General features: G+C 52.9%; 1 protein-coding gene across 1 annotated transcript in view; it reads right to left on the bottom strand.

Annotated features, from left to right (window-relative positions):
• LOC116957128 (alpha-2-macroglobulin) overlaps window positions 1–18,636 on the bottom strand; it is a 100,358-nt gene that overhangs the window by 42,951 nt on the left and 38,771 nt on the right. The window contains exons 15-21 of the mRNA XM_076055185.1: window positions 15,183–15,267; window positions 13,684–13,909; window positions 8,979–9,105; window positions 7,506–7,627; window positions 6,771–6,822; window positions 2,009–2,095; window positions 410–586 (exon numbers count right to left, since the gene is read on the bottom strand). Coding sequence (XP_075911300.1) covers window positions 410–586; window positions 2,009–2,095; window positions 6,771–6,822; window positions 7,506–7,627; window positions 8,979–9,105; window positions 13,684–13,909; window positions 15,183–15,267 — 876 coding nt within the window. The remainder of the gene's footprint in view (window positions 1–409; window positions 587–2,008; window positions 2,096–6,770; window positions 6,823–7,505; window positions 7,628–8,978; window positions 9,106–13,683; window positions 13,910–15,182; window positions 15,268–18,636) is intronic.

The raw sequence follows: 18,636 nt of genomic DNA, 5'->3' as shown, positions 1-18,636 counted from the left end.
GTGTCTCTAGACACTGACAGACAGACTGGTCTCTGATGGGTCTCTCGACAGACAGACTGGTCTCTGATGGGATCTCTAGACACTGACAGACAGACTGGTCTCTGATGGGTCTCTCGACAGACAGACTGGTCTCTGATGGGATCTCTAGACACTGACAGACAGACTGGTCTCTGATGGGATCTCTAGACAGTGATAGACAGACTGGTCTATGATGGGTCTCCAGACACTGACAGACAAACTTGTCTCTGATGGGTCTCTAGACACTGACAGACAGACTGGTCTCTGATGGGTCTCCAGACACTGACAGACAGACTGGTCTCTGATGGGTGTCTCTAGACACTGACAGACAGACTGGTCTCTGATAGATCTCCAGACACTGACAGACAGACACAACCGATCCGACACCTACCAACTCGCAGGAAGTTGAGCGCTTTGTCTCGGACCGCGTCCGTCAGCTGCCCGGAGTTCTGCAGGTACTCCTGGATGTAAATGTTGGGCGCGAACTTGACCATGTTCTGCTCGCCGCATCCCGTCGGTAGGGTGAGGAGCTTGTCCAGGTTCTGGAGAGCCGAGCCCATGATGTCCCCTGGAGGGCCGACGGGGAAGGCGCCAGTCAAGAGGGACGGAGCCGTCGCTCACCCCGGAGGGCAAAGGCACGGCCCTGCAATCCTTGCTACGTGTGTTGGACTTGGTTCGCACCATACCAAGCCAACCACGCTGTGTGTGTGTTGGACTTGGTTTGCACCATACTTAGCCAAGTGTGTGTGTTGAACTTCTTTCACACCGTACATAGCCAACCGTGCTATGTGTGTGTGTTGAACTTTCTTCACACCGTACGTAGCCAACCGTGCTGTGTGTGTGTGTTGAACATTCTTCACACCGTACTTAGCCAACCGTGCTGTGTGTGTGTTAAACTCCTTTCACACCGTACTTAGCCAACCGTGCTGTGTGTGTGTTAAACTCCTTTCACACCGTACGTAGCAAACCGTGCTGTGTGTTGAACTTTCTTCACACCGTACGTAGCCAACCGTGCTGTGTTAAAAACGTAAAACGTCCGAAGTTTTTATTTACCAGCCAAGGCCCGGCTGAGCTGCCACGTGGCTGCTTTTTCATTAGCGACGTGGCGATCACAAATGGTAGCCCAATGAAGAGGGGGGCGGGGGGGGGCTATCAGTCGTCGTCACATCAACATTTACAGCAGCAGCAGCCAAGCATAGTCACAGGGTGTGCTGCTGATACTAAATGTGGATGGAAAAAGAAAACCGGGGGACCCGTAGAAAGATCCACGCGACCACGTGGGGGAGAGAGGGGAACGCAAACTCCAAATATACAGCAGCAGGCGGCAGGTTCGGGATCGAACCCGCGACCTCCTGCACACAAGGTGAGAGAGTTAACATCTCCTAGCCATAGTGAGTGAGTGGGTTGGTGAGTGGGTGAGTGGGTGAGTGAGTGAGTGAGTGGGTGGGTGAGTGAGTGAGTGAGTGGGTGAGTGAGTGAGTGAGCGCGTGAGTGAGTGAGTGAGTGAGTGGGTGAGTGAGTGAGTGAGTGGGTGAGTGAGTGAGTGAGTGGGTGAGTGGGTGAGTGAGTGGGTTAGTGGGTTAGTGTGTGAGTTAGTGAGTGAGTGAGTGGGTGAGTGAGTGAGTGAGTGGATGAGTGTGTGAGTGAGTGAGTGAGTGGGTGAGTGAGTGAGTTAGTGAGTGGGTGAGTGGGTGAGTGAGTGAGTGGGTTAGTGTGTGAGTTAGTGAGTGGGTGAGTGTGTGAGTTAGTGAGTGGGTGAGTGGGTGAGTGAGTGAGTGGGTGAGTGAGTGAGTGAGTTGGTGGGTGCGTGAGTGAGTGGGTGAGTGAGTGGGTGAGTGAGTGAGTGAGTGGGTGAGTGAGTGGGTGAGTGAGTGAGTGAGTGGGCCCTGCTCTGGCCTATTTGATAATAACGGCCCCTGACTTCTGCCAGGGCCCGGAGTGTTTTAATCGCTGATGGCAGCGCCAGGCCGGGGCCGAGAGGGAGACTCACCGGCGATGGTGGCGTACGCCCGGGCAGAGCCCAGGATCACGTTGGCCGGCAGGGACAGGTTGAAGACGAAGCGCTCGGACGCTGGCGCTGGGAAGGAGACGACGAGGCAGAGAGAAATCGAAACAGAAGTGGTGGTGGTGGTGACGATGGTGGTGGTGACGATGGTGGTGGTGGTGACGATGGTGGTGGTGGTGGTGACGATGGTGGTGGTGGCGGTGGTGGTGGTGACGATGGTGGTGGTGACGATGGTGGTGGTGGTGGTCGTGGTGACGAAGGTGGTGGTGGTGACGATGGTGGTGGTGGTGGTGGTGACGATGGTGGTGGTCGTGGTGACGATGGTGGTGGTGATGATGGTGGTGGTGACGATGGTGGTGGTAATGGTGGTGGTGGTGACGATGGTGGTGGTGGTGGTGGTGACGATGGTGGTGGTGACGATGGTGGTGGTCGTGGTGACGATGGTGGTGGTGACGATGGTGGTGGTGACAGTGGTGGTGGTGACGGCGGTGATGGTGACGGCGGTGATGGTGGCGGTGGTGGTGGTGGTGGTGACGATGGTGGTGGTGACGATGGTGGTGGTGACGATGGTGGTGGTGGTGGTCGTGGTGACGATGGTGGTGGTGACAGTGGTGGTGGTGGTGACGGTGGTGGTGGTGACGATGGTGGTGGTGGCAGTGGTGGTGACGATGGTGGTGGTGACGATGGTGGTGGTGGTGGTGGTGGTGACGATGGTGGTGGTGGTGGTCGTGGTGACGATGGTGGTGGTGACGATGGTGGTGGTGGTGGTCGTGGTGACGATGGTGGTGGTGACGATGGTGGTGGTGACAGTGGTGGTGGTGACGGCGGTGATGGTGGCGGTGGTGGTGGTGGTGGTGGTGGTGGTGACGATGGTGGTGGTGACGATGGTGGTGGTGACGATGGTGGTGGTGGTGGTCGTGGTGACGATGGTGGTGGTGACAGTGGTGGTGGTGGTGACGGTGGTGGTGGTGACGATGGTGGTGGTGGCAGTGGTGGTGACGATGGTGGTGGTGACAGTGGTGGTGGTGGTGACGATGGTGGTGGTGGTGACAGTGGTGGTGGTGACAGTGGTGGTGGTGACGATGGTGGTGGTGACGGCGGTGGTGGTGGTGGTGACGATGGTGGTGGTGGTGGTGACAGTGGTGGTGGTAACGATGGTGGTGGTGACAGTGATGGTGGTGACGGTGGTGGTGGTGGTGGTGACGGCGGTGGTGGTGACAGTGGTGGTGGTGGCTGCATGAGTGGGACTGTGTGAGTGGTCCCAGGGAGGAGCTCCATGAGTGGGACTGTGTGAGTGGTCCCAGGGAGGAGCTCCATGAGTGGGACTGTGTGAGTGGTCCCAGGGAGGAGCTCCATGAGTGGGACTGTGTGAGTGGTCCCAGGGAGGAGCTCCATGAATGGGACCGTGTGAGTGGTCCCAGGGAGGAGCTCCATGAATGGGACCGTGTGAGTGGCCCCAGGGAGGAGCTCCATCAGTGGGACTGTGCGAGTGGTCCCAGAGAGGAGCTCCATGAGTGGGACTGTGTGAGTGGTCCCAAGGAGAAGCTCCATGAGTGGGACTGTGTGAGTGGCCCCAGGGAGGAGCTCCATGAGTGGGACTGTGTGAGTGGCCCCAGGGAGGAGCTCCATGAGTGGGACTGTGTGAGTGGCCCCAGGGAGGAGCTCCATGAGTGGGACTGTGTGAGTGGCCCCAGGGAGTAGCTCCATGAGTGGGACTGTGTGAGTGGCCCCAGGGAGGAGCTCCATGAGTGGGACTGTGTGAGTGGTCCCATTGAGGAGCTCCATGAGTGGGACTGTGTGAGTGGCCCCAGGGAGTAGCTCCATGAGTGGGACTGTGTGAGTGGTCCCAGGGAGGAGCTCCATGAGTGGGACTGTGTGAGTGGTCCCAGGGAGGAGCTCCATGAATGGGACCGTGTGAGTGGCCCCAGGGAGGAGCTCCATCAGTGGGACTGTGCGAGTGGTCCCAGGGAGGAGCTCCATGAGTGGGACTGTGTGAGTGGTCCCAAGGAGAAGCTCCATGAGTGGGACTGTGTGAGTGGCCCCAGGGAGGAGCTCCATGAGTGGGACTGTGTGAGTGGCCCCAGGGAGGAGCTCCATGAGTGGGACTGTGTGAGTGGCCCCAGGGAGGAGCTCCATGAGTGGGACTGTGTGAGTGGCCCCAGGGAGTAGCTCCATGAGTGGGACTGTGTGAGTGGCCCCAGGGAGGAGCTCCATGAGTGGGACTGTGTGAGTGGTCCCAGGGAAGAGCTCCATGAGTGGGACTGTGTGAGTGGTCCCAGGGAGGAGCTCCATGAATGGGACCGTGTGAGTGGCCCCAGGGAGGAGCTCCATCAGTGGGACTGTGCGAGTGGTCCCAGGGAGGAGCTCCATGAGTGGGACTGTGTGAGTGGTCCCAAGGAGAAGCTCCATGAGTGGGACTGTGTGAGTGGCCCCAGGGAGGAGCTCCATGAGTGGGACTGTGTGAGTGGCCCCAGGGAGGAGCTCCATGAGTGGGACTGTGTGAGTGGCCCCAGGGAGGAGCTCCATGAGTGGGACTGTGTGAGTGGCCCCAGGGAGTAGCTCCATGAGTGGGACTGTGTGAGTGGCCCCAGGGAGGAGCTCCATGAGTGGGACTGTGTGAGTGGTCCCATTGAGGAGCTCCATGAGTGGGACTGTGTGAGTGGCCCCAGGGAGTAGCTCCATGAGTGGGACTGTGTGAGTGGTCCCAGGGAGGAGCTCCATAAGTGGGACTGTGTGAGTGGCCCCAGGGAGGAGCTCCATCAGTGGGATTGTGTGAGTGGCCCCAGGGAGGAGCTCCATGAGTGGGACTGTGTGAGTGGTCCCAGGGAGGAGCTCCATAAGTGGGACTGTGTGAGTGGCCCCAGGGAGGAGCTCCATGAGTGGGACTGTGTGAGTGGTCCCAGGGAGGAGCTCCATGAGTGAGACTGTGTGAGTGGTCCCAGGGAGGAGCTCCATGAGTGGGACTGTGTGAGTGGCCCCAGGGAGGAGCTCCATGAGTGGGACTGTGTGAGTGGTCCCATTGAGGAGCTTCATGAATGGGACTGTGTGAGTGGCCCCAGGGAGGAGCTCCATGAGTGGGACTGTGTGAGTGGCCCCAGGGAGGAGCTCCATGAGTGGGACTGTGTGAGTGGCCCCAGGGAGGAGCTCCATGAGTGGGACTGTGTGAGTGGTCCCAGGGAGGAGCTCCATGAATGGGACCGTGTGAGTGGCCCCAGGGAGGAGCTCCATCAGTGGGACTGTGCGAGTGGTCCCAGGGAGGAGCTCCATGAGTGGGACTGTGTGAGTGGTCCCAAGGAGAAGCTCCATGAGTGGGACTGTGTGAGTGGCCCCAGGGAGGAGCTCCATGAGTGGGACTGTGTGAGTGGCCCCAGGGAGGAGCTCCATGAGTGGGACTGTGTGAGTGGCCCCAGGGAGGAGCTCCATGAGTGGGACTGTGTGAGTGGCCCCAGGGAGTAGCTCCATGAGTGGGACTGTGTGAGTGGCCCCAGGGAGGAGCTCCATGAGTGGGACTGTGTGAGTGGTCCCATTGAGGAGCTCCGTGAGTGGGACTGTGTGAGTGGCCCCAGGGAGTAGCTCCATGAGTGGGACTGTGTGAGTGGTCCCAGGGAGGAGCTCCATAAGTGGGACTGTGTGAGTGGCCCCAGGGAGGAGCTCCATCAGTGGGATTGTGTGAGTGGCCCCAGGGAGGAGCTCCATGAGTGGGACTGTGTGAGTGGTCCCAGGGAGGAGCTCCATAAGTGGGACTGTGTGAGTGGCCCCAGGGAGGAGCTCCATGAGTGGGACTGTGTGAGTGGTCCCAGGGAGGAGCTCCATGAGTGAGACTGTGTGAGTGGTCCCAGGGAGGAGCTCCATGAGTGGGACTGTGTGAGTGGCCCCAGGGAGGAGCTCTATGAGTGGGACTGTGTGAGTGGTCCCATGGAGGAGCTTCATGAATGGGACTGTGTGAGTGGCCCCAGGGAGGAGCTCCATGAGTGGGACTGTGTGAGTGGCCCCAGGGAGGAGCTCCATGAGTGGGACTGTGTGAGTGGCCCCAGGGAGGAGCTCCATGAGTGGGACTGTGTGAGTGGCCCCAGGGAGGAGCTCCATGAGTGGGACTGTGTGAGTGGCCCCAGGGAGTAGCTCCATGAGTGGGACTGTGTGAGTGGCCCCAGGGAGGAGCTCCATGAGTGGGACTGTGTGAGTGGTCCCATTGAGGAGCTCCGTGAGTGGGACTGTGTGAGTGGCCCCAGGGAGTAGCTCCATGAGTGGGACTGTGTGAGTGGTCCCAGGGAGGAGCTCCATAAGTGGGACTGTGTGAGTGGCCCCAGGGAGGAGCTCCATCAGTGGGATTGTGTGAGTGGCCCCAGGGAGGAGCTCCATGAGTGGGACTGTGTGAGTGGTCCCAGGGAGGAGCTCCATAAGTGGGACTGTGTGAGTGGCCCCAGGGAGGAGCTCCATGAGTGGGACTGTGTGAGTGGTCCCAGGGAGGAGCTCCATGAGTGAGACTGTGTGAGTGGTCCCAGGGAGGAGCTCCATGAGTGGGACTGTGTGAGTGGCCCCAGGGAGGAGCTCTATGAGTGGGACTGTGTGAGTGGTCCCATGGAGGAGCTTCATGAATGGGACTGTGTGAGTGGCCCCAGGGAGGAGCTCCATGAGTGGGACTGTGTGAGTGGCCCCAGGGAGGAGCTCCATGAGTGGGACTGTGTGAGTGGCCCCAGGGAGGAGCTCCATGAGTGGGACTGTGTGAGTAGTCCCACAGGAGACTCACATTTGGGGCACAGCAGGGAGCTATATGCAAGCTCCTTTGGAATCCCCTCCGGCTGAAACAACAACAACAACAACCACAACAACAACCACAACAACCGTGTCAACAACCACATCAACAACAACATCAACAACAACCACATCATCAACAACAACCACATCAACAATCACATCGATAACGAAAACAATGCTCCTGCTGATATCGCCGATGATGGTGGTGGCGGTGATGTCACCTCGACAATGATGACGATGGTGACTATGGTGACGATGGTGATGATGGTGACCATGGTGGTGACGATGGTGATGACTATGGTGATGACGATGGTGATGACGATGGTGATGACGACGATGATGATGATGATGACGATGGTGGTGACTATGACGATAGTGACGATGGTGACGATGGTGATGACAATGTTAATGACGATGGTGATGACGATGGTGATGATGATGGCAATCACGATGGTGATGATGATGATGGCGATGACGATGGTGACGACAATGGTAATGACAATGGTGATGACGATGGTGATTACGAGGGTGATGACGATGGTGACGATGATGATGACGATGGTGATGGCGATGACGATGGTGGTGACTATGACGATGACGATGGTGATGACAATGGTAATGACGATGGTGATGACAATGGTGATGACGATGGTGATGACAATGGTAATGACGACGATGGTGACGATGGTGACGATGATGATGATGATGGCGACGACGACGACATCACCTCGACGATGACACTCCGCACCACCGTGTCCACGGCCCCCTCTTCCGGCACCACCACCACCTCGTTCCCGCAGGGCTCCTCACTGCGCACCGCCGCCGCCCTCACGCTCACGTTCACCGTGCCTGGCACCGCGCCCCCAGTGGGACGAGAGACAGGCGAGGGGGGAAGGGTGGAGGGGCAGGGAAGGAGGGAGGGAGGGAGAAGGGAGGGAGGGAGCTCAACTCAGTGCCACTGCCTCCATCGATACCCCAGCATGGAGTAGTGGTAGAGGGTGCGAGTTGGGGACTCACCCAGGGTAGTGGTAGGGGTAGTGGTAGGGGTAGAGGTAGGGGTAGTGGTAGAGGTAGGGGTAGTGGTAGGGGTAGTGGTAGGGGTAGGGGTAGTGGTAGAGGTAGGGGTAGGGGTAGTGGTAGGGGTAGGGGTAGTGGTAGAGGTAGGGGTAGTGGTAGGGGTAGTGGTAGTGGTAGAGGTAGTGGTAGGGGTAGTGGTAGTGGTAGAGGTAGAGGTAGTGGTAGGGGTAGTGGTAGGGGTAGGGGTAGTGGTAGTGGTAGGGGTAGTGGTAGTGGTAGAGGTAGGGGTAGTGGTAGAGGTAGTGGTAGGGGTAGTGGTAGTGGTAGAGGTAGTGGTAGGGGTAGTGGTAGTGGTAGGGGTAGTGGTAGTGGTAGGGGTAGTGGAAGTGGTAGGGGTAGTGGTAGAGGTAGGGGTAGTGGTAGGGGTAGGGGTAGTGGTACAGGTAGTGGCAGGAGTAGTGGTAGGGGTAGCGATAGTGGTAAAGATAGTGGTAGTGGTAGGGGTAGTGGTAGTGGTAGGGGTAGTGGTAGTGGTAGGGGTAGTGGTAGAGGTAGTGGTAGGGGTAGTGGTAGGGGTAGTGGTAGAGGTAGTGGTAGGGGTAGTGGTAGAGGTAGTGGTAGTGGTAGAGGTAGTGGTAGTGTTAGAGATAGTGGTAGGGGTAGTGGTAGAGGTAGTGGTAGGGGTAGTGGTAGGGGTAGTGGTAGTGGTAGAGGTAGTGGTAGTGGTAGGGGTAGTGGTAGTGATAGTGGTAGGGGTAGGGGTATGAGTAGTGGTAGTGGTAGAGGTAGTGGTAGTGATAGTGGTAGGGGTAGTGGTAGAGTTATGAGTATTGGTAGGGGTAGAGGTAGTGATAGTGGTAGGGGTAGAGGTAGTGATAGTGGTAGAGGTAGGGGTATGAGTAGTGATAGTGGTAGGGGTAAAGGTAGTGGTAGAGGTAGGGGTAGTGGTAGAGGTAGTGGTAGAGGTAGTGATAGTGGTAGAGGTAGGGGTATGAGTAGTGGTAGGGGTAGAGGTAGTGATAGTGGTAGGGGTATGAGTAGTGGTAGAGGTAGTGATAGTGGTAGGGGTAGAGGTAGTGATAGTGGTAATGGTAGAGGTAGGGGTAGTGGTAGAGGTAGGGGTATGAGTAGTGATAGTGGTAATGGTAGAGGTAGGGGTAGAGGGTGCGAGTTGTGGGCTCACCCAGGGAGAGCGGCTCGATGAGGAAGCTGAAGAGGCCCTTCCTGTCAGGGCACACACAGCTCGTGGCACCACGGGGGCCTCCCGCGGCCACCGCAAAGTGCTCCGAGTCCAGCAGCGTCACCTCGATCTGTAGCAGCAACAACAACAACATCAACAACAACATCAACAACAACAACATCAACATCAACAACAACAACATCAACAACAACAACATCAACAACAACAACAACAACATCAACAACAACATCAACAACAACATCAACAACAACATCAACAACAACATCAACAACATCAACAACAACATCAACAACAACATCAACAACAACATCAACAACAACATCAACAACAACATCAACAACAACATCAACATCAACAACATCAACAACATCAACAACAACATCAACAACAACAACAACATCAACAACAACATCAACAACATCAACAACAACAACATCAACAACAACATCAACAACAACATCAACAACAACATCAACAACATCAACATCAACAACAACATCAACAACAACAACAACATCAACAACAACAACATGAACAACAACATCAACAACAACATCAACAACATCAACAACAACATCAACAACAACAACATCAACAACAACATCAACAACAACAACAACATCAACAACAACATGAACAACAACATGAACAACAACATCAACAACAACATCAACAACAACAACATCAACAACAACAACATCAACAACAACATCAACAACAACATCAACAACAACATCACCGCCACTGCCAGCATCACCACCATCACCAATTTCACCGCCACCATCACCACCTCCACCAACACCTCAACCTCCACCATCACCACCTCCATCACCAACAACAACAACAATCGCCATTCGCCACTAAGTGGCAGTGATGTCACCACGACGCTTGTGCCAGGCTATGTGCACCTTAAGGCCACGTGAAGTGTCAAACGCCCGCTGGCAGGAGGTCATGGAGCAGACCCAGATGCCACGGGTCGACTGACTGAGACGACTGGTTAATGCACCACCTGTGCCCCCTACTGTGCCAACCTGCTGTGCTATAGCCACCCGGCGCTCCGCTCATTGTTGTGAGCATCGCTCCTCCGCCCTCCGGTGTTGTTGGAGTGCAACTGCCTCCAACTTCCCAGTAGCGTCCTTCACGAGTCTCCTACACAGAAGCCGATATTGACACCGCTGGCACCAGTCATCGGAAAGTCCACTCAGCTCCACGTCCTCCTGCACCACATCACTCCATCTCTTCTCTAGCCCATGCTCCGCCCGTTTTGCCCCCTCGATCTGGCCGAACAAAAGCTGTTTAGGCAAGCGGTGGCAGGGCATGCGGGCTACATGACCCAGCCAACGCAGCCTTGCCTGCTGGAGGAGCTCACTGATGGGACTTTGTCCAGATCTTTCAAGGATTTGTGAGCACCTCACACAATCCAGCCTGGTTAAACCCAGGATGGATCGTAGGCAGGCCAGCCTAAATATTTCTAACCGGCGAAGGTGTTCCATTAGGGGGGTCCACATTTCGCAAGCGTAGAGAAGGGAAGGAATGACTATGGCCGAGAAGACCTGAAGTTTTGTGTGGAGCGAGAGACCAGGTAGCTTCCACACAGCGTTATCAAACCAAATAAAAGATAATGTCGCTCAACTAATTCGGAGTGAGACCTCTGCTGTTAAAACAGAGCCAGTCATGAGCACACTGCCCAGGTATGGGAAACTCTCAAATCTCTCCACAACTGCCCCATCACCAATTGTGAGTTATGGGGGTGGAGTGTCCGATGGTACAAAATACCCAGGCATGTGCTTCGTTTTGGTGGGGCTGATGGTAAGGTCCCACCTCTTAGTGGTAAGCTCCAGGTTCAGCAGCAGCGCCTCCAACTCCTCCTCTGAGTGAGCAGCAATTACCAGATCATCAGCATACATAACGTGGTTCAGCAATAGGGAGCCACCCCTTGACCGCACCCGGGAATCGACCAGCCTCCCATTGTATCTGTACCAGATGGAAATTCCTCCGGTACAGCTATTGAAGGCTTCACGAACTACGTGGTCAAAATAGATGTTAAATAATGTGGGAGCCAGAGGACATCGCTGTCTCACCCCAAGGTGTACAGGGAATGGCTCCGACTCCCGGCCACATAGTTTTACCCGGGCCCGCTCACCATCATGAAGGTCCTTAATGATCGTGAGCAGAGGATCAGGGACTCTGAAAGCACGAAGAACAAACCAGATCACAGGCCTACTTATGGTATCTTAGGCCTCGACCAGGTCAATAAAGCAGAGATGTAGGTCTTGTTGGAATTCCATACACCTCTGCTGTAGCAGATGGATAGAAAATATGGAATCTGTGCAGGAGCACCCAGGGTGATTTCAACAAACTACAACATCAGCTAGTTTCTCTTAAACTAGTCTTGAATACCTCCAAAACCAAGGTGCTATGCTTCTCACCGGGACTAAAGCAGGAAGTTATTTTTCCCCAATTACATTCCTTGAATAATTATCAAATAGAGCAGGTTAAGATCTATAAGTATCTTGGGGTCATCCTGGATTCAAAACTTAACTTTGAAGATCACATTGATTATATTGGTAAAAAGACAAAAATATAAATTGGTTTTCTGTATCGACACAAGCATTGCTTCCCCCCATTGTTCCGTTTGGAATTGATAAAAGCTACCATACTGCCTCTACTTGACTACTGTGACATCTTGTATAAATCAGCCCCAAGTACTGTACTGAAAAAGCTTGATTCCATCTATCACTCGGCCTTAAGATTTGCATTGAACTGCCCATATAGGACTCACCACTGTGATCTCTACATTGGGTCAAACTTAACATCTCTTAATGTTCGACGGCTTGTGCACCAGATCTTATTTATTCACGATGTACTTACAAAAAAATCCGCAGACTAACTACTGGATCTCCTCTCTGTTTCAAAGAACAAATTTGACCTCAGGTCTTCACTCATGTACCAGCTTCACATTCCCTATTGCCGTACAAAAACTGGAGGAAGGGCCTTTGCTATTGATGCCCCCAGGGTCTGGAATGCTATTGCCAATAAACTGCAACTTGAATCACTACCTATGAGATCTTCACTCAAAACTGCTCGAGAGGAGTTGTACACCCCTAGCTGCCACTGCTATTCAGTGGCCTAAAATATGGCTCTAGATTTTGGAGTTATAATTTATTTATGTAGTTTGTTGTTAAAAATTTGGTCACAGTCCCTATGATCACTGTTACATTGCATGTATGGCTTTTATTTTGGTGATTTCGAAAACGTTTTTGTTTTGTTTTGGCCATGTTTTTGTTTATTGTATATGGAGTTAGACTGATGTCCTTAATCTTAGTTGTCTTGTGGTTGTTGTTGTTATTTTGACTTGCATCCCACTAGGATTTTTTGCACACAGCGTTGGTGTACGGTGCTATTTCAGGAATATTTTTTATGTTGTTTTCCTGGATTTTCTGTTTGCACAGTCACACATAATCACTTTAAGATGTTTTCTTGTTCATGTTTTTTTTGTTTGTTGCGGTTGCACACGATTCAAGAGCCGAATGGCTCACAGGGCTATACCAAATAAATGAACTATGAAATGAACTATGAACTTTCCTGAAACCGCATTGGGGCTCCGCAAGCCTCTCCTCAGCGTGCCTGGCAAGGCGATGTTGAATAATCCTTGCCAGGACCTTTCCCGGCACACTGAGGAGTAGTTGTTACAGTCTGTGCGGTCCCCCTTCTTAAAGAGGGGGACCACCAGGGACAACCTTCAATCCTGCGGAACCCGTCCAGTGGCCCAGACTGTTATGATGTCATGTAGGGCAGTCTGTGCACAAACGCCACCCTCCCTCAACATTTCGCTTGGGAGATCATCTCTGCCCGGTGCCTTTCCTGGTCTCAGACTTTGGATCGCCATCAGTACTTCCTCCACAGATGGCACCTCAGCCAGCCACTCACAGGGGGATGACTTCTTCTTCCAATATTTGAGGCACCGCAGCCTCGGCAGGGTCATCCCCACTTTGTCCCACGTTGTTTTCCTGGGTGATGGATGTCCCCTCCCCCAGGACCTCACAGAAATGCTCAGCAAATCTGCAAACCTGTTCCTGGGGGTCGGAGATTCGATCACCATTCATTCCCCTAATGATGGTAATAGATGTGGCAGCACAGGTTACTTTTTTGATAGAGTTTAAGAGCGATTTGTGATCGTGGGCTTACTGAGGCAGACTCCATCTCCTCAGCAACCCGTGACCACCACCCATCCTTGCAGCACCTCACGGCTCCCCTAACCTCCGAGCGAAGGCTGCGGAAAGCCTCCTCATTCTCTGACGTGGGATTCTGTAGCCGATGACAGTGGGCCTGTCGCTTTTTCTCAACTATCCTGAACACCTCCTCTGTCAGCCAGGGTCTCTGGGGCGGTCTGGACCGCGTACCCAAAGAAAGCAGCCATCGCAGCTGCATGAGCCACAGTCCTAAACCTCGCCCATTTACCCTCGACATCAGGAGGAGTGGGGGACGATGCCAACCCCAGCCGCATGCGATGATGAAATTCTCGCTTGCAACTTTCATCAGCTAGCCGAGACCAGGCCCACTGTGGGTTTGAATGGGGGTCCTAGATGGACACCCACCACCGGAGTGGAACATCACCACCACCACCACCAGCACCACCACCACCACCAGCAGCAGCAGCAGCAGCAGCAGGAGAGGCGCCGGTCACCTTGAGGCAGCTGTGCAGGTAGTTGTGGACGCTGACGGCGAGCGGGAAGGTCTCGCCACGCACCACGGAGTAGGGCAGCACGGGTTCGACAAAGAACGGGGTGAAGACTCGGAGCGAGGAGACCTCGGAGAGGCCGAAACCCGCCGGCGACGAGCAGAACGCCGAGGCCTTCCACTCGGTGATGGAGTCTGGCACCTTTACCGCCACCTGCTCCAAGCCAGGCTCACTTGGGTGGGGCGGGGAGGGCGGGGTAGAGGAGGGCGGCATCATTAGGATGGCATTAGTACGAGGTGTTCAGAGACTCGGGGGAGGCTGGGCAGTTAACCATCAGCTGGGGGCAAAAACCCCTGGGCAGAGATTGGGTGGGTGAATGAGAGAGTGGGGGGTTGGCTGAGTGAGTGGATGAATGAGTCAGTGAGTGGGTGAGTAGGTGAGTGAGTGGGTGAGTGGGTGAGTGAGTTGGGTGAGTGGGTGAGTGAGTGGGTAAGTGAGTAAGTGAGTGGGTAAGTGAGTGAGTGGGTGAGTGAGTGAGTGGGTGAGTGAGTTGGGTGAGTGAGTGAGTGGGTGAGTAGGTGAAAGAGTGAGTGAGTGAGTGAATAAGTGAGTAGGTGAGTGAGTGATTGAGTGGGTGAGTTGGGTGAGTGAGTGAGTGGGTGAGTTGGGTGAGTGGGTGAGTGAGTGGGTGAGTGAGTTGTGTGAGTGAGTGAGTGGGTGAGTAGGTGAAAGAATGAGTGAGTGGGTGAGTGAGTGAATGAGTGAGTAGGTGAGTGAGTTGGTGAGTAGGTGAATGAGTGAGTGAGTGGGTGAGTGAGTGGGCCTCCAGGATAATCAGGACCCCTGCCTACTGCTGAAGACTTCCCTGTCTTGGTTCTCACTACACCGAGCGTTTGTCAAAGTGGAGGCGGTAAAGGTTGGCGGGGCGAGCGAGTGGCGGAACTTGGTCTGGTGGTGGCGATGCTGGCGGTGGTGGTGATGGTGGTGGTGGTAGCGATGGTAGTGGTAGCGATGGTAGTGGTGGTGGTAGTGGTGGTGATGGTGGTGGTAGTGGTGGTAGTGGTGGTGGTAGTAGTGGTGATGGTGGTGCTAGCGATGGTAGTGGTGGCGGTGGTGGCAGTGGTAGCGATGGTATTGGTGGTGGCGATGGTGGTGGTCGCGATGGTAATGGTGGTGGTAGTGGTGGTGATGGTGGTGGTAGCGATGGTAGTGGTGGTGGTAGTAGTGGTGATGGTGGCGCTAGCGATGGTAGTGGTGGCGGTGGTGGCAGTGGTTGCGATGGTGGTGGTGGTGTCAACGACGATGGTTGTTGGCATTGATGGGGGACGACAAAGGTGATGGTGATGGCGATGGTGGTTGGTGGAGGTGTCATTGGTGGCGATGGTGGTGTCATTGGTGGCAATGGTGGTTGATGGTGGTGGTGGTGGTGGCGGCGGCGATGGTGGTGATGGTGGTGGTGGTGTTGGCGATGGTGGTGTTGGTGGTGGTGGTGATCCTGGTCTCACCTGACTGGGTAGAGATCCCAGATCCACGTTTCCGGGAAATATTCTCTGACGGCCTCCTTCACCATCTTGAACATCTCTTCGCCCTCTGTGCAGTTTAAGCGACAGGCAACGCAAGCAACACACGGTACATAAGGTACACAAGGTACATTAGGTACACAAGGTATATAAGGAACACGAGTTACATAATGTGCACGAGTTACATAATGTGCACGAGTCACATAAGGAACACGAGTTACATAATGTGCACGAGGTACATTAGGAAAATAAGTTACATAATGAACACGAGGTACACAAGGCACACAAGTTACATAATGTAGACAAGGTACATAAGGCACACAAGTTACACAAGGCACACAAATTACACAATTTACACTGGCTACACTTCCTTCATTCCTTCCCACATTTCTTTCCTCCTTCCCTCCCTTCCTTCCCGATTCATTCCCCCCTTCCCTGATTTATGTAACAGGAGACAAGGAGGAGGGCCTTTAAAGCCGCAAAAATATTTCGCTTCCCAGGAACGAACCTAACTCATGCAGCAGCAAAGGAGGAACAAGTTGGTGAGAGGCCATGACGGAAATAATTATAAACTTCGATTTAAAGCTTTCGTGACTGCAGGGATTCACATTCTTGGTTCTTTCCGTAAAGTCACCACCACGTAGAAGGGAAACAATAAAATAATATAAAGATATTTTTTATTATTTTATTGTTACCCTTCTACGTGACTTTACCGAAAGAACCAAGAATATGGAAATAATTCTCTTGCACGGGCAAAAGGGGGACTGTCTGAGAGAGCGAGGGAGGACCCCATGGCAAAGCGCCATAAGCTCCCTGCCCGCCCGACGGGGAAAAAAAAAAAAGACAGCGTCAAGAGAGACGGGAAATGTCCCTCGGCCGTTTCACTCCCCGAATCAAACAAAGCGTGGCGCCTGGACAGCTGAAGCGTTCAAATTGCCAATCGCTGCATGATGAACCTTTCTTAAACCGCCGTGGCATTAAACCGACTCCCTGACAACGGGAATCCTTCGGCGAGTCCTCGAGAGTGAGCGAGGGGCAGCCGAGACAGCGGCGCACAGAAGGAGACCTCCCGAGAGAGGTCGGGAGGAGGAGGAGGAGGAGGAGGGGAGGCACCGAGGGTGCGGCCACAGCCGCTGACAAGGAATGAGGTGGAGCGCGGCCACACACTCACGCACACGCGCACACACAGAGAGATGCAGATCGAGCCCTGGGCTGCCGAACCCGCAGCCGCATCGGGAGCAGCGGGCACCCTCCGGCGTGGACCAAGCACGATGAGCGGCGGGGAGGCCGTGGGTGCACGACTCGCTGCGGAGCTAAAGCCTGCCGCCGTCCCGCTACGGCTTACCGCTCACATTCTCGGTTCTTTCGGTAAAGTCACCACCGCGTAGAAGGGAAACAATGAAATAATAAAAACGTACATATATATATAAAAAACAAGAAAAATTCTCACGACGTTTCGACTGCGACACCACAAGCAGTCATTATCATCATCATCATCAGGTGTGAAAACCAACGGCAAGAACGGTGGCTTTCAGACAGCATGCATTCATTTTTCGTCTCCCCCCCGTCCGGTTTTCCGAACATAGATGGACTCGTATTCTTAGTTCTTTTGGTAAAGTCACGTTGAAGGGAAACAACAAAATAATAAAATATATATAAAACAATATGAATTACTGCAGTCACGAAAGCTTTAAATCAAAATAGATGGACTCGTCCATCTAATCAAACATGTCAAATCGCTCTCCGTGGTGCTAACGTTCCAAAAATAAACAAAATACAAACCGCCACTTCTTTCAAATGTTTCTTGCCGTTGGTTTTCACACCTGATGATGATGATGGTGACTGCCTGTGGTGTTGCAGTCGAAACGTCGTGAGAATTGTATTGTTTTATATATATATATTCTATTATTATTTTATTGTTTCCCTTCTACGCGGTGGTGACTTTACCGAAAGAACCGAGAATGTGAGTCACCGCAGTCACGAAAGCTTTAAATCGAAATTTACTCGCCACTCATCGACGCCGTGGGACTCGAGGCGTCGTTTTGGGAACGAGGCAGAAGCAGGCGACGCGTTCGCTTTGACACTCAAGTACTTTTTAAAGGCCGCGTGACCACGAGACGGCCTGTTGTTTGGGTCTTTCGGTAAAGTCACGTAGGTGGGTTAGAGACGTCGTGGGTTTTTGTTAGTTATTTTCTTTGAACCTGTCTACGCGAGTTGAACACGTTAGGCTTTTTCGCGACCAGTATCCACCATAACAGAGTTTGTTTTTTGGGTTAGATCGTGTAAATGTGTCGTAAAAACCCGCCACCACCCGACACAAAACTGGCTGTCGCCTGATGAAGCTGGTTGTAATTGCTGGCGAAACGTCGTACTCAAGTTTGTAAATGTTGTGGCTGGGCTCTCCAACACACCGGTGTGCTGTACTAGTATACTACGCTATAGACGACACCATACACTACACTACTATACACTACACTACCATACACTTCTATACACTTCACTATACACTACACTACCACACACGACACTACTATACACTACACTACTATACACTACACTATACACTACACTATACACTACACTTCTAAATACTTCACTATACACTACACTACCACACACTTCTATACACTTCACTATACACTACACTATACACTACACTTCTATACACTACACTTCTATACACTACACTTCTATACACTTCACTATACACTACACTACCATACACGACACTACTATACACTACACTACTATTCACGACACTACTATACACTATACTACTATACACTACACTATACACTACACTACCATACACCACACTTCTATAAACTACACTATACACTACACTACCATACACGACACTACTACACACTACACTTCTATACACTACACTTCAATACACTTCACTATACACTACACTACCATACACGACATTACTATACACTACACTACTATACACTACACTACCATACACTACACTACTATACACTACACTACCATACACGACACTACGCTATACACTACACTACTATACACTACACTACTACACACTACACTTCTATACACTTCACTATACACTAAACTACCATACACGACATTACTATACACTACACTACTATTCACAACACGACTATACACTACACTATACACTACACTACTACACACTACACTTCTATACACTACACTTCAATACACTTCACTATACACTACACTACCATACACGACATTACTATACACTACAGTCTACACTATACACTACTACACACTAGTGCTGTACTAGTGACGAATTGGCCAACGTTCTGTTTACGTGATAACCCTTACTAGTTGGCTGTGTCGGGTGGCCGCGGGTTTTAACGACACGGAATGTCTATATTCACGCTCTCTACGCGACTTTACCGAAAGACCCAAAGAATATTTATTCCTGCAGTCACGAAAGCTTCAA

This window comes from Petromyzon marinus, chromosome 70, assembly GCF_048934315.1.
Source record: "Petromyzon marinus isolate PM22_M1 ecotype Great Lakes invasive population chromosome 70, UKy_Petmar_22M1.pri1.0, whole genome shotgun sequence".
NCBI classification, from domain to species: domain Eukaryota; kingdom Metazoa; phylum Chordata; class Hyperoartia; order Petromyzontiformes; family Petromyzontidae; genus Petromyzon; species Petromyzon marinus.
Note: the sequence above shows the minus strand (reverse complement) of the source record. Positions and strands in the feature narration are given on the sequence as shown.